The sequence below is a fragment of the Rosa rugosa genome, chromosome 2 (genome assembly GCF_958449725.1).
Source record: "Rosa rugosa chromosome 2, drRosRugo1.1, whole genome shotgun sequence".
Lineage (NCBI taxonomy): Eukaryota > Viridiplantae > Streptophyta > Magnoliopsida > Rosales > Rosaceae > Rosa > Rosa rugosa.
The window spans coordinates 37015898-37030712 of record NC_084821.1 but is presented as its reverse complement, the minus strand read 5'-3'; the positions used below and the strand labels follow the sequence as shown (position 1 = coordinate 37030712).

At 38.6% G+C, this 14815-nt stretch overlaps 2 protein-coding genes across 2 annotated transcripts; one reads left to right on the top strand and one right to left on the bottom strand.

Moving 5' to 3' along the window:
• The first annotated feature begins 1600 nt into the window (after positions 1 to 1600).
• On the top strand, positions 1601 to 3663 carry LOC133733872 (pentatricopeptide repeat-containing protein At3g25210, mitochondrial). Its single transcript, XM_062161522.1, has one exon. It carries the CDS (start codon positions 1702 to 1704, stop codon positions 2878 to 2880), a length of 1179 nt encoding a protein of 392 aa, XP_062017506.1. The 5' UTR covers positions 1601 to 1701; the 3' UTR covers positions 2881 to 3663.
• Positions 3664 to 10547: 6884 nt separating this feature from the next.
• LOC133728138 (casparian strip membrane protein 2) lies at positions 10548 to 11622 on the bottom strand. The gene is made up of 3 exons (XM_062155548.1): positions 11327 to 11622; positions 11084 to 11207; positions 10548 to 10939 (listed from the first exon to the last, which is right to left on the bottom strand). The coding sequence occupies exons 1-3, from the start codon at positions 11611 to 11613 to the stop codon at positions 10727 to 10729; spliced, it is 624 nt and encodes a 207-aa protein (XP_062011532.1). The 5' UTR covers positions 11614 to 11622; the 3' UTR covers positions 10548 to 10726.
• Between the last annotated feature and the right edge of the window lie 3193 nt (positions 11623 to 14815).

The following is a 14815-nucleotide window of genomic DNA, read 5'->3' as shown; positions in this document are numbered from 1 at the left end:
AGAGAGAGAGAGAGAGAGAGAGAGAGAGAGAGAGAGAGAGAATGGCAGAGATCGAGAGCCATAGGAGACTTTGCCGGAGTGCTGTCACCGGTCGCCGGATTTCAGATTTTGATCACCAGTTGTCGGGCGTAGCAGTTCTCTGAAAATCTCACCGGAGGTCTCCAAATAGGTTATCGGAGATCTCATAGGTCACCAGAGAGGTTCATTACCCTCCTAATAAACATTAATTGCCCCCATAATAAACCCTTATTGTCCCCTAATAAACATTTATTGGGGGGAAATAAAACCTTATTGCCCCCTAATAAATGGAAAGGTCACCGGAATGAGAACTAATCTCTCTAAAATTAAACAAATGAAACTTTGATTGAGGATAAAAATGAGGAGATTACATCAATTCAAAACTTTTATTGGGAGGCTATAAATGTTTATTGGGTGCAATAAACCTTTAGGTCACCGGAATGAGAACTAATCTCCCTGAAATTAAACAAATAAAACTTTGATTAAGGAAAAAAATGAGGAGATTACATCAATTCAAAACTTTTATTGAGGGGCAATAAATTGAGAGGGCAATAACCTTTATTGCCCCTAATAAATGTTTTAAAATATTTTTTTTTTCTTTCTTTCTTTCTAGGCCTTCTGCCCCATTTTACAAAAAAAAAAAAAAAAGAAAGGAGGAGATGGTTCGCTTTGGTGTTCAGTCTTCAAACCAAGAAACCCTAGAAATCCCAGTCCAATTGGTTCAATTCTCAACAACTAAATCTTCCTCTTTGCAATTGGAACCCTAATTTCACTTCCCTAATCAAATCTTCTTCCTCTATGCGTTTCAATTTGGTACAATTAGCTCAGTCTAGTGATCTGCCATGGCCAAGTGACTACAACATGGTCTCCGAGCTCGCTCCAGCTTATGTAGGCTATGAATTCTGGCAATTGCAGTAAATTGTCGGCAATTCTCATGAGGATGCGTCGGGTTCGGTGCTTTGTGTTGCTCCGGTCACAGGGAGGAGTGCTGGGGAAAATGGATTGCAGCGTGGCTGCAACGAGAGTTCGTCGGTCGAGTCCAAGCTGGGTACTGCCGATGGGTTGTCCGGGTGGTCCGATTCGGATGATGAGGAGGAGTCGCGGAAAAAGAAATGGTTTTGGTGACCGGCGACTACGCTAACGAGGATTATCAGTGTTCTTAAACACATGCACAGTGGTCACCGACTGGTAATTCCAAAGAGAGAGAAATAGAGATAGAGAGCCCAGACGGCGAAGCTGCCGCCTCGCTCAGCCCCACCGTCGCCATTCCGAAACCGGCCTTCATCAGGTCGGTGGAGCCTTGGGATGAGGCGCTGTAGGAGGAAAAGGGGGGGAGGACAATGATGTAGTTTATTAATTATATTAAGGGTGGAATAGTCATTTTACTTTAAATTAAATTAGTGGTAATAAAAATCTATTGGGGTAAATGAGATATGAAGATTCATTTTAGTACTTTAGGTCAAAGACCTTACGGGTGTTGGGAAAAAATTAAAATTTGCTAGAGTAAGAGGGAACAGTGTCCCTGAAATTAAGGTAATGCGGGTATTTAACTTATTCTCAATCCCGACCCGAACCGGCCCACAATCAAAATAACCATTCGTCAAGTAGCTAATCCGCCATTTCCTACATCACAAAACCCCTCCCCCGCCAATTGATACCCTCTCCCTCTCCCTCTCTCAGACAATGCCGGCGACGTTACGTCGCTTTCTCACCGCCACTCTCCGACGCCCCAATATCCTCTCTCCTCAACGCCCACCTCTCTCCTCCCGCCACGTAATCCCTGACCCTTCATTTCCGTTCACCCTCCCGTCACTCTATCACCGCCTCCTATCCTCCTCCTCCTCCTCCTCCGCCGCCCAAAACCCCCCGGACTCATTCCGAACCCGAACCCCACTGGAGAAGCAATTCGAAACATGGGTCCAGAAACTCAAACCCGGATTCGGCCCACCCGACGTCGACGAGGCCCTGAAAGCCCAATCGGATCCCGACCTCGCGCTCGACATTTTCCGATGGACGGCCCAGCAGCGCAACTACAAGCACAACCACTCCACCTACCTCACCATGATCAAAATCCTAATCAACGGCCGCCGCTACCGCCACGCCGAAACCCTACTTGAGGAGGTGGTCGCCGGAGCTTGTGAGATAAGTGTCCCGCTTTATAACTCCATTATTCGATTCTGTTGTGGAAGAAAGATGCTCTTCAATCGCGCTTTTGATGTGTACAAGAAAATGTTGAATTCGGAGAATTGTAAGCCCACATTGGACACCTATGCATTGCTGCTTAATTCATTGCTCAGGAGGTTTAATAATATCACTGTTTGCCATGTGTATTTGCGGTCGGTGAGGTCGTTGTCGAAGCAAATGAAGGCATCCGGTGTGATACCGGATACTTTTGTGTTGAATATGATCATCAAGGCTTATTCCAAGTGTTTGGAAGTTGATGAGGCACTTCAGGTTTTTCGGGAAATGGGGTTGTATGGATGTGAGCCGAATGGTTATACTTATGGTTACATTGCCAAAGGGTTGTGTGAGAAGGGGAGGGTAGGTCAGGGTTTAGGGTTTTACAAGGAAATGAGAGGGAAGGGTTTGGTGCCTAGCAGTAGTACTTATATGGTTGTAATTTGCAGTCTTGCTCTGGAGCGGAGATATGAGGATGCGAGTAATGTTGTGTTTGATATGTTGAGTAATTCTATGTCTCCTGATTTGTTAACTTACAAAACTTTATTGGAAGGATTGTGCCGAGATGGAAAAGGTGAGGAGGCATTTGATCTACTAGAGACTTTTAGGAGCAGGGATAGAGCCATGAATGAAAAGACATACAAGACATTGTTAAATGCATTGCATTTTGTAAATAGGGAGTAGTTCAATACATGTCCTCCGAGTTCAGTTCAAGACTTGTATTAACTATCCTTGGTTGGATTCATATATGAGATTTGAATTTATTAACTTATCAGAATCCCAGTTTTGATTATATGGTAATGCTGAGTGGGTGTAGTAATGTGAATATGCCACAATGTTATAATAATGTATTAGCATGTAGTGATGCTCTTCTTTCGGTGGCTCTCTCTAAATCCCTAAGTGAGGACGAGTTGGGATTGCTCAGGCTGCTAGTGAAAGTTAATTTCTGTAGTGAAATACATCAAAAGACAGACACCAGCTCAGTTTTGGCTACATTTAGACTGTAGTGGACAACATAATTTCTACATTGCTCAAGGTGGATGGTTTTCAGTTTTGCTGAGAAGATTTTGGAACTTCAAGGACCATTACACAGTCATTTAATGGAGATGGAACTGAGTAAACTTTTCTTGAGATGCAGTGATCTGATAGTTAACCTTTGAGATGTTTACCCTGCAATGTTTTCAGTTAGACATTGGATATCAAAGTAAGAGGATGCCATATATTGAACTTGACATTCTTGGACATCCTGGTGAATCTGATTGTGTCATCCACTGAGATTTGAAGATTGTATAAGAAGTTGGTACTGTTTTTACCATGCATGGCTTCAAGATTGTTGATCAGATTTTTACTCAACTTAAGAGGATTCTTGTAAGTTCATATTATTCTTTTCTGTTATTGATTGTGCTACATAAATAATGATGCTGTATCAATGAAATTTTCAGCAAATTGAAACAGTTATTGCCTTTCTTGTTAGTTCCCACTGCTTTTGTACTCTAAAATATCAGATTCTAACTCCAGAATCAATTGATTTATGTCTTTGAATCTCTCTTCGGTCCTCACTTTGGGGGATCTAGGTGAGAATCTGTGGCACTGCATGTGGGTGGTCGCTGTCCATGTGCATACATAGATAGTATATGCAATAATACACACATACACATATGGTGTTTGAGTCCTGCCTTGTTTCCCAGGTATGATGTTTTAACTAACTAGTTGCTGTAGTTTGAAAGCAACTCACCAATTACATTCAGTAATTTAGTTGGATACAAAACGTAAACAGCAAAATACAGGGACACATTGTTGACTAATTATGGTTAGTAGTTGAAACCTTTGCTTGAAGTACCGGTTTGTATATGTGTGCGTCTGCTGTGAAGTGAGAGGTTTGAGGTGTAGTTACATTTGTTCAACATGTTCCAGTTCTGCATCTGGGATGACCTCACAAGTTTCATGTTCTGCCACTAAAGAAAATAGATTTAACTTTTTCAAGGCTTCACTATTCAATCTCATCGTCCACCTTATTTTACCTACTGCATGTAAGTACCCGTAACATGCAATTTTTCAAATATTGTAGTTTACTACCCACCATATGATTGCCATTTTTATGATAGAGAAGATGATTACCATTTTTGTATGATCTCGTTGTGTCCTGTATTTCTGTTGGGAGATTCATACTTTCTCCGTATTGTGTTCGAGTGTTTTCTCTAAGTCTTATATTATTCTCCCCTTCTTGCTAGCTCGAATAACTCAGGTTTACACCGTGCAAAAAATTAATCATCAGATCTTTTACTAATACCCTGAAGTAGCTGCTTGTCTGATGTCACCTAGTGGCTCACAAAATAACAGCATGGAATTTATAGCATTTTCATAGCAGCTTTCTCTTTTCTTTGAACGTTTCTGTGAATGGTTTTGTGCAGTTATGTAGTAAAGACAACTGAAGCTTCTTTTGGTCCGAAAAGACAGCAGAAGTTATCTCATTCTTAATTTTTTTTTTTTTGGGATATTTCTCGTATGCCCAAAAATTTCATGTATTGTGCCCAAATGCACCAACCTTTTCGTATCTTACTATTTGCTTAGGAAAAGACTAAAAGGGGGTAGCATCCTATGCTGTCCAGAGATTTGGATCTTTTGTCTACCTTAGAAACTTTGTAAGAAAAAAAAGACGAAAACAAGACTAGCCTTCAACATGCCTAAGTTTTTCACCTAACGGCTCCCTGCCTAGCGGTTACTTTAACAGGCGGAATCACTGCTGCTTGTCTTAATCTTAGTTTTAAAACTGGTTTTTTCTGGTAAGCAAAACATTTAAAAACTGCAGACTGCATATAGGAAACGGATAGTGACAACTACTGATAGAAAGCAAAACTGAGAAACAGATAGAGATAGCTAAGGATATTTAATTTTGCTACTTTTGACAAAATGGGTGGGTAATTCTTATTTTATTTATTCAAATAGAAATACATGCTAGAAACCCAAAGCCTCATTCTCAGGTAAACAGCAAAAGGCTGTTTTGCTGTTCATGAGAGCAACTACTTACTTGAAGTGATTGCCTACTACTGCACACCGAACAGGAGGAAAAAGCACACTGCTACTATGGCTTTCTTACTTCTTGAGAGAAGACTCTTCTACTCAATTTTCTGATGCCTTACAAATGGAACTTCAAGCTCCTTATATAGGGAGCGGAACTCAAACTAGAATTCAAAACATAAAAATGTACAGAACAACTTCGTGAACTTCTGCTTTTCTGAGTGCTCCTGCTGGTGGAGGTCGTTCAGGGAAAATCAAAAGGTCTTTGGTGAAATGTTTTTCACCTTCTTCTTTTTTGAAAAGCAAAAGTATCTTTTAAAAAAGAGTAATACTTCTTAGCTACTCCGGTAAGAGTAGTTTCAAAGTACATCTGAAGATCAGGAGCTTCAAATTTTCCAAGGGTAAGAGCAGAGGCCATCATCAGGCTATCTACCCATTGGTCAAGAGTTTTTCTCTTGTCTAGAGCTTTGTCTAGGTCTAACCAGATACCATAATTTGAAATTGGTACTCTGGGTATCTTGTCCTCTGGGACAAATCTTTGAGAATTTCTTTCTCCATTTCTGCCCGTAGGGGCTTTCTGTATAGGGAGTTTTACTTTTCCCTTTTCTCTAGTGATGAAAGTTTTGGAGCTTTCTTCTTCTTCCATTTCAACATCTTGGTAGGGAAGGAGTTTTCTTTCCTTTCCTGGTTTGAAATTTTTCATTTCTTCGATTAGTTTTTCTAATCGTTTAGGATTTTCGCAAAACTCTGCTTCTTCATAGAGGTCATAGAGCTTTTGTGCTCTAAGCATGTTGACTGGTCTGTTTAGATCAGCTTCTAATTCTTCTTCAGTGATGGACTCTGATGGTTCTTCAGAGTTTTTTGTACCACTAACACTAGCTTCTCTAGTGCTATAGCATCTTCTGAGAAGATTTTTGTTTATCCTGATATTCTCAGGACAGGCATCACTTTTTCTGTGATTCTCAAAATTTAGACTGATTTCTCCAGTCTTTCTACTTTCATAAATTTTAGCTTTTGCACTTTCTGCTGGTAGCTTCGGACCAGATAATTTCCATTCAATAGGAAAAGTTACTTCATTCCAAGTAACCTTATGGATCTGTTGTGAATGGTTCTTCTGACTGGTGAGGAATCCAGTAGTAAGACCAGGGATGTTTGATATCCTTGTCTTTGGCTCTACTGTGGTACTCATCAGTTTATAGTGTATCCTGTATACTATTGCCAGTTCTTGCATATCATTTTTCATAGATATGCCATCTGTCTTGACTCTCAGTCTTAGACAGTGAGCTGCATCTTTCAAGCTGGTTGAGAAGTTTGGGAAGCAGTTGAAATAAGCCACTTGATTGCATAGAGATGCTTCAAGGGTTCCCAAAAGACTAGCTTGAAAATCTGTTAGTCTATTGTCTTGTAAGACACATAGAACTGAACAGTTTATGCCTTCTCGAGCAAGAAGTTTTATGCCTACTTGGACTGCTCCAATGTGCATAAATTGATAATTTTTTGCTTTTGCTCTGGCAACTTCAGCAGGAGTGATCAGTAGTAGATCTATTTCTCATGTTGTGGAGGGGGTTGTAAATTCCAGTAATTTGAAATGATGGCTGTCCATCAGGTCAAATGTTCCCCTTTTGTAGATTTGTTTGAAATCTAGCTTTGGAATTGAGGCGTTTTTTGCCTCATGCTCGATTTCGTTGTATTCAAATTCTTCAGCATTTAGGAGTTGTACTCCTTTCTTTTTCCCGAAGATGCTCATCATTTTGACATCTCGAGTTTCTTTCGGTTTTTCATACCGAATACTAGTAGAACTAGTTGAGGGATCCATAAAAATCATGTTTGGAACAGGATTCTTTTCTGGTCTTTCTAATGGTTTGAATCCATTAGCTTTCTTTGTTTTTACTGTAGGCACTTTCTTGTCATTCAGTATATTTTTCATAGAATCCAGCGTTTTTTGCTGTTCATTGATTTTTCTACTAACACTTGTTAGTTTTTCTTCTTCCGTTTTTGGAAGTTCTTTGATATAATATTATAATCCAGTTTGTTTTCCAATTTTTCTAATTGGTGGATTATAACAGGAATTTTTTCTAGATGCTCTTGATATCTAGATATTTCTTTCTGCAGGTTCTGATATTTTTCATCAGACGATTTTAATAGAGAATTCAGTCTCTCTATTATTAAATCAGACATTGTCCCCATTGGGGATTCCCCTGCTGAGCTCTTTACAAGCTTTGATACCAGTGATTTGCGGATCTAACCAATGCTCAAATAATCAAGAGGTTTTTGTTCCTCTTCGAGAATATATAAGAGATTATCGATATCTTCTTCTAATTTATAAATTCTGGTTTGAAGTCTATAGATAATATCCCAGTAGTTGGGAGTTTCTCTACTAAGACATTCTCTATATTCTTTCAATTTTCTCAATTTTTCTCTCTCCTTATGCAATTCTTTGCTAGTATTTTTACAGATAACATTTAACTCAAGTCTGTCGACAATCGAAATTATGAATTGTAAAACGTACTGTTTGCCTTAGAATAGAGGATGAATTCTAGCACTTCTTGTTTAAACAAATAACTTTTAGAATGGGCCCACCACGTTTCATCAAATGTAAAGAAAATGCTAAAAATGCTAAAAATGCAATGAACCAACAGAAGGGTACTGGTGGAAGAAAAATAGATAAGTTGGGTAGGTAGGAAAGAAAAGGACAGGAGTCTGGGTGAAGAGGAATAAAAATAATTTGTTAGGGTTTTTGGGAGGTATTTTGGTAGATTCAGGGTGTGTATGAGCATTAACCCTTTTTTTTTTTTTCCTGAGCTCTTATGCAAGTTTATTTGGTTGTTCTGGTGTACATTAAGATCATACTGATATCGGCCTAGAGCGGTTTATTCACTGCTATCTCAACAATAATCAATAATGATTACGTGTTGTCTCATCATGGATGCTATATTGAAAAGTCACACAAAAATGAGTTGAAATAATACTAAAAGTTTATCGAACACTGCTCAATAGTTTAAGGATACATGCACTTGAAAACAAGAGAAAAGACCCTGGACATGCTGTAAATGGATAATTAAAACCCCCACAAAGAGAAAAAACGAATGAATAAAAAAGTCATAGCCTAGGCTAATGATGAAGGAATTGATAGTAGGACTAGATAACAATGGGTCCAATTAAGAACTACTTTTGATCCAATAAATCTGGATCCTCTTGCTTGTATCTTTAAAGACAAAGTGTGGAAACATTTATAGGAATTCCTTGAAGAATTTAATCATTGATGGTTTCTGTATATAATCTCTGAGTAATGCCTTTGTGATTAGTATAATCTTCGAGTCAGTTGACAGTCTGGTTTCTTGAGCGATGCTTGGTGCTAGCTGTTGTTTGGGTCAATTTTCTGGAAAGGAAGCAGAGAATTTTTTAACACAAGACTGGGAATGATCAAGTGGAGATGTGAGATAGAAGTAAACTTTCGAGTCCTTTGGGGGCTGTGGTTACTTCTAAGCTCAGATATTTCTCTTTTGCAGATGTTCTGAGGGACTGTCAGGTGTCAGCTCACTAATTTTTCTAGAATTTATGCCCTTGTCAGCTCACTAACTGTGAAAATGAACAGAGCTATGTAGCTAAGGCTAGCCGGAGATTTTTTTCAAGGGGATAATGGTCTTTGGGGCAGAATTTACAATGCCATCTATCTCAAAGACACTTCCTTACTGTACTCTAGTTATAAAAAGCCCCAAAGCTGCTCTAGTATCTGGTCTGGTATGGCTTATGGTGCTAATCTTCTGAGGCAGGCCTTAGATTGGAGGATTGGAGATGGCTCTAGAGTTATCTTTTGGAATGATAATTGGGCTACATGTGGTGTGCTGAAACATTTTTTTTTTTTTTTTTGGTAAATAAACGAGTACATTAAACCAAAGAGGGGAGGGCAAATCCCAGTACAACCAAAGCCAGAGGCAAAAAACTTACAAACCAAAGGAAAACAAGCCATCCAAAAGGAAAGCAAAGCAAACCAAAAAAGGAAGCAAAGCAAGGACAAAAGCTAAGTAGTAGCTAAGTTCCACATTTCAGCAATGGTTCTATTAGTACTTGTGCTGAAACATTTTGCTGTCGATATAAATACAATCATTAATGATGCTCTAGTAAGGATTTTTGGCAAGGCAGAACTTGGAATGTGGATTTGCTGAGATCTCATCTGCCTCCGGATATTGTGAAAATTGTTACCAGTGTTCCTATTTCTCAAGAGGTGTGCTTTTGATGAGTTAATAAAAATATGGGCTGCTACTTCATCTGGGGTATTCTCAGTCAAAGTCTGCTTATCAACAGCTTTGTTATCAAGGACACTCTGAATCCATATGGAGTGGCATTTGGTCCTTGGTTATTCCTCGTAAGCTAGAAAGTTTTCTCTGGTATTTGGTACAGGAAAAACTCTACTAATGAGCATAGATTTAGAAGACATCTCACTAGTGACCCTAACTGCCATTTATGCAGTGGTAGTCAAGAATCTCTACTTCATCTCTTTTGCTACCGTTCTATTAATGCTATGAGGGTATGGTGAATTTTTTATTTTCCCCATAGTATGAAAGCCACCTTTACTTCGGGGTGGAGGGAATGGATCACTGCAAATTTGAAGCAAAAAGGTGGTACATGAGAAATCTGCAATGGATACTTTTTCATTTTCTGTTGCTGGTTCATCTAGAAATGGTGACTATAAAGTATTTTTGAGGTCATTCTGAATTATGCTATTGAGTGGAACAATTTCACTTGTAAGCCTGCTAAACAGAAATTCATGCAGCTGGAAATGGTTTTGTGGCGCAAACCTAGTATGGGGTGCTTCAAACTGAATGTAGATGGCTCGAGATCTAGTAATGGGTTGATTGGTGCTGACAGAGTTATTAGAGATAATTATTATGGGTTTTGGATAAGTGGATTTATGGTAAATCTTGGTGCTGGTAAAGTTTTGCGAACTCAAGCTTGGAAACTTTCTCATGGTCTTGAATTAGCTTTTAACCTGAATATCAGTCAACTTGAAGTGGAATCTGATTAAACTATTTTGGTCAATTTACAGGAACCTGAGCTGAAGGTTTGAGTTTTTGAGTGTTAATTAAGCATATTCATAGGGAAGGTAATATGGTGCTTGCTAAATATATTGTGAATTACTCTAGAAGAGTAGTTTGCACTCTCAATTCCCTCCAAGCCTAGTAATTGAAGCTTCATTGGATGACATTGTTGGGATTGCTAGGCCGAGAAGAGTTTCTAATAGCCATGTTGGGTACTTGGTTTTTTTCTCTTCTTTTGTTTTGAGCTGGTGCCTCCATTGTACCAAAAAAAAAAAGCAATGTGTTCACCGTGTATATACCCATTACTTTAATAATTTACATTAATCCGAAATTCTTGCAATTAATTATACACACCACACTTTAACCATATGAAAGCAGAAAACATATAACTCCTGTTGTTTTTGTTCCTCTCCACAGCTTCTTTCTTTCTTTTGAGGCCTGATATCATATTCAACAAGAAGCCTCCCTTCTCATTACTTCTTAAGAGCAAAAGTAGAATTCACAACCAGCAACATGAAAAAGACCGCAGCGACAAATGAAGCCACAACAGCCCCACTAAGTCCCTGGCAAAAGTTAGTATATTGCATACAAATAGCAAGCCAGTTCGAGTCCAAATTTCCGTTATGAGCCAAGTACATTATCGCAGAAGAAGCTCCGGCAGCAGCTACCACTAGAGCAATCATCACCTGGAGAAATGGAATCAATATATGTGATGAATGCATGATATTGAAAGAAGCAACATAATAACATGAAAATTAGGCGCAGTACAACATGCCAAACCGTTTGGTAGAAAAAATTTGCAGTTTTTTAGTCATACGGCTATAGCTTACCGTGTCACATATTACTAGTAGAAGCCTCGGCCCTATTGCACGTGGTCGAATGATGCATACAATAGAGAAGGGCATGGAGAGGCCAATATATCCAACAGCAATCGCATTTGCAACGACAAAAAACCTGCATTTATCAATGAAAGCAGTAATTCAATACTCCTTAATTATACACCTATTTAGTCGGCCACCAATATCACTTTAAGAATTTGAAGGCCATGCCAGAACCGTCTCCAATTTGCATACGTGAAAGTCGGGAGATCATTGTATTCAGCATGGAACTGAAGGAACTGTGTGAAGAAGGGAAGAATCTGCTCAGCGCTTAATGGACTGTAAGCAGCAGCAACAGCAGCCGAACTGGCACCAAGCCTGAGGACCAAGTCTACGATTGCCAGTCCTTTCTTGGATCCTCTTCTAGTCTGTGTTTTGGTTTTCATTGCGACGACAGCAGTAGGAGCACCTTCTGCAGCCTTACCTTTGGCCGCGGCCTTTGCATCAGTAACTGCTATGTTTTCACTCTCTTTCGAGTCCATAATAGGATGTTTTAGAATGTGAGAGGTAGATTGAAGAAAATTGGCATGGAATGTATTACATTTATAGGGTAGGGAGAAGAGAATACAGTTAATGGGTTAGTTTAATCCAATATATAGTGATGCCTTATACATCATAACATATGTATGTTGAGGAACAGGAGTAGTTGCCGAATGCATGCTTACTTGCTCCACTTTGGGCAAAATCATGAACCAAATACCAAGCTTGTTTTATGTATAGAATTCGCCGCACTGACTATATATTTATACATTGGGTGATGGATCAGGTTAGTATAACTCTACTAGTTAATTTATGGTTATATATATATATATATAGGGCCCTTCTAGTAAGAGATTCCTTTTTTTGGTCTTTTCTAAGGATAGGGCATTAGATCAACTTTTCGATTATATTTTTGCATCTCAACCGTTCAGTTTTTAAGTCGTAATGTGTAGATCACTTCTGCAAATTTTCAGCCAAATTGATTATCCTTAAGGTATTCAAAATGACGATTAAAGACTATAAGTATGAACGGTTCAAGTTTGACAGTTTTGGTTCGTCCGTTGATTTAATCTAGTTTGATACCTTAATGATCACCGATTTGGCTGAAAATTTGCAGAAATTATCTACATATTAGGACCTAAAAGCTGAACGGTTGAAATGCCGAAATGTGATCGAAAAGTTGGTCTAATGCCCTATCCCTAGAAAAACCTAAAAAAGGGATCCCTTATGAACGGTCCAAATGTATAGATCACTTCTGCAAATTTTCAACAAAATTGATGATCGTGAATGTATCAAATTAGATTAAATCAATGAAGCCGAATCTATCCAACTTGAACCGTTCATGTTCATAATTGTAAATTGTAGTTCTGAATGCCTTAATGATTATCAATTTGGCTGAAAATTTGCAGAGATGATCTACTCATATATACCTAAAAACTGAACGGTCGAGATGTGGATATGCGATCGAAAAGTGGGTAAAATCAAGAAAATCCTTAGATATTAATATCTAAAGACCTGCTTAGCAGAGAAAGACTCTCTCTCTATATATATATATATATATATATATATATATATATATATATATATATATATACAGATCCTATCCAGAGCGGAGCTCTGCTTTGAAATTAACGGTGTGAAGTTCGAGTTTTGGGTCACTTTTCGGTCGCACATCCACATCTCGACCATTCAGTTTTTAGGTACTAGTGTATAGATCATCTCTGCAAATTTTCAGCCAAAATGATGATAGCTAAGGCATTGATATCTTCCTTAAAGCTAGTACGGTTCAGGTTGACAGATTCAGTCCGTCCATTGGTTTAAGTGAGTTAGATACTTTAACGATCATCAATTTGGCTGAAAATTTGCAGAGATGATCTATACACTAGTACCTAAAAACTGAACGGTCGAGATGTGGATATGCGACCGAAAAGTGACCAAAAACTCGAATTTCACACGTTAATTTCAAAGCGGAGCTCCGCTCTGGATAAGATCTGTATATATATATATGGCCCTTCCGTAATCATTAAACTGTTTCCTAATTTACAAGCCGCGCGATTACGGATAGTATTCGTTCTACATATTTCAAGACCCCTAAAGGCGAAGAATCAAATATGTGAGCTATCACATATTTAGTGACGCTAAATACCATGTTTAGTGACGCTGAACCCAATGTGTATGGAGGGAACTTGAGTGACGCTATGGATGGTGAAAACTGGCCTATGTTTTTTGTGGAAGAGCTAATGAATGATGAGCAGCCAAATACCATGGAAATGGGAGAGTGGAATGCTACTTTTTCTGATTTTGAGTACTTAGCATTTTAGTCAACAGTTTTTCTCTTTTATATCATTCTCTAAGAGAATCGATTTGTGTAATTAAATTTCATGGGGTTAAGGCATTAAGTCCCCCCCTTATTGTATCTTCAACTAATAATATGGGTGCATGTGAGGGCCAAACCCCCCAGCTAGACTGGGTTCCAGCCCTCGTTAAAAAAACACATGTCATCTCCTTCACATGAAAATACAATATCTGACCAATATATAGGCCGAGGATAAAAGACTCTAAAATTTGATAACTTAGAGTGAACCACGAATTCATTACCATTGTTCCTCATCTGCAATAGAAAATAGAATACGCTGGTATTATCAGTTTCATTTTAAATGTCATTGCTCATTAACTGAAAGCCGAATCGTGTTACACAAATTTACTAATTGTTCTCAGTAGCATACAAATTACAGATTTCTTAAACACTTTTTCAATAGAAAATGGAAAAGCAAAGACATAAGAATGAAAGATTCTTGAGTAACGACAACAAAATTTCATCCAATTCTTTAGACTCAAAAGGAACCACATTTGGATGCAACTGAGTAACTTTAACTTGCTAGCACACAAGAGAGCTTGCAACTGTTACGTGCTTGAATCATCACACATCAAGTAAACTAGTACAGTCGATTACTCCCTGATATCACCCTGAATTTAGTAAGAGAATATTATGGATATATACGCCCAATAGAAGATTCATATTAAAAGCAAATTCTCCTACATTTCAAAGGTATGTAATGCATCATGGAGCTAGATACAGTCTAAATATTGAAAAAAAATCTGTTGCAATACACTGATCTAATTAAACACCTAGTTTGTTAGCTATCATTAATTATCACTTTAAGGCCATGCAATACCGTCTCTAATTTGCATACGTGAAGGTCAGGAGATCATTGTACTGAGCATGGAACAGGAGGAACTGCGTGAAGAAGGGAAAAATCTGGTCAGAATTGTCTGTGGTGTAGGCAGCAGCAAAAGCAACTGCACACGTACTGGCACCAAGCCCCAGGTTCTGGTCTACGATTGCTAGCTGGACCTTTCTTGGAAGCTTTTCTAGTATGTGTTTTGATTTCCGTCGCGATTACAGCAGTAGGAGGAGCACCTCCTCCTCCTGCAGCCTTTCCTTTGGCCCCTGCTTTTGCATCAATAACTGCTGTGTTTTCACTCTCTCTCTCTCTCTCTCTCTTTCAAGTCCAAAATAGGATGTTTTAGAATGTGAGAGATGGTTTGAAGAAAATTGGCAAGAAATGCAGTACATTAATTTATAGGGTATGGAGAAGAGAATACAGTTAATAGGTCAGTTTACTCCAATATGTAGTGACGTGTATACATCTTAACAATTGTATAGAGGCACAGGAGTTGTTGCCAAATGCTTACTTGCTCCAC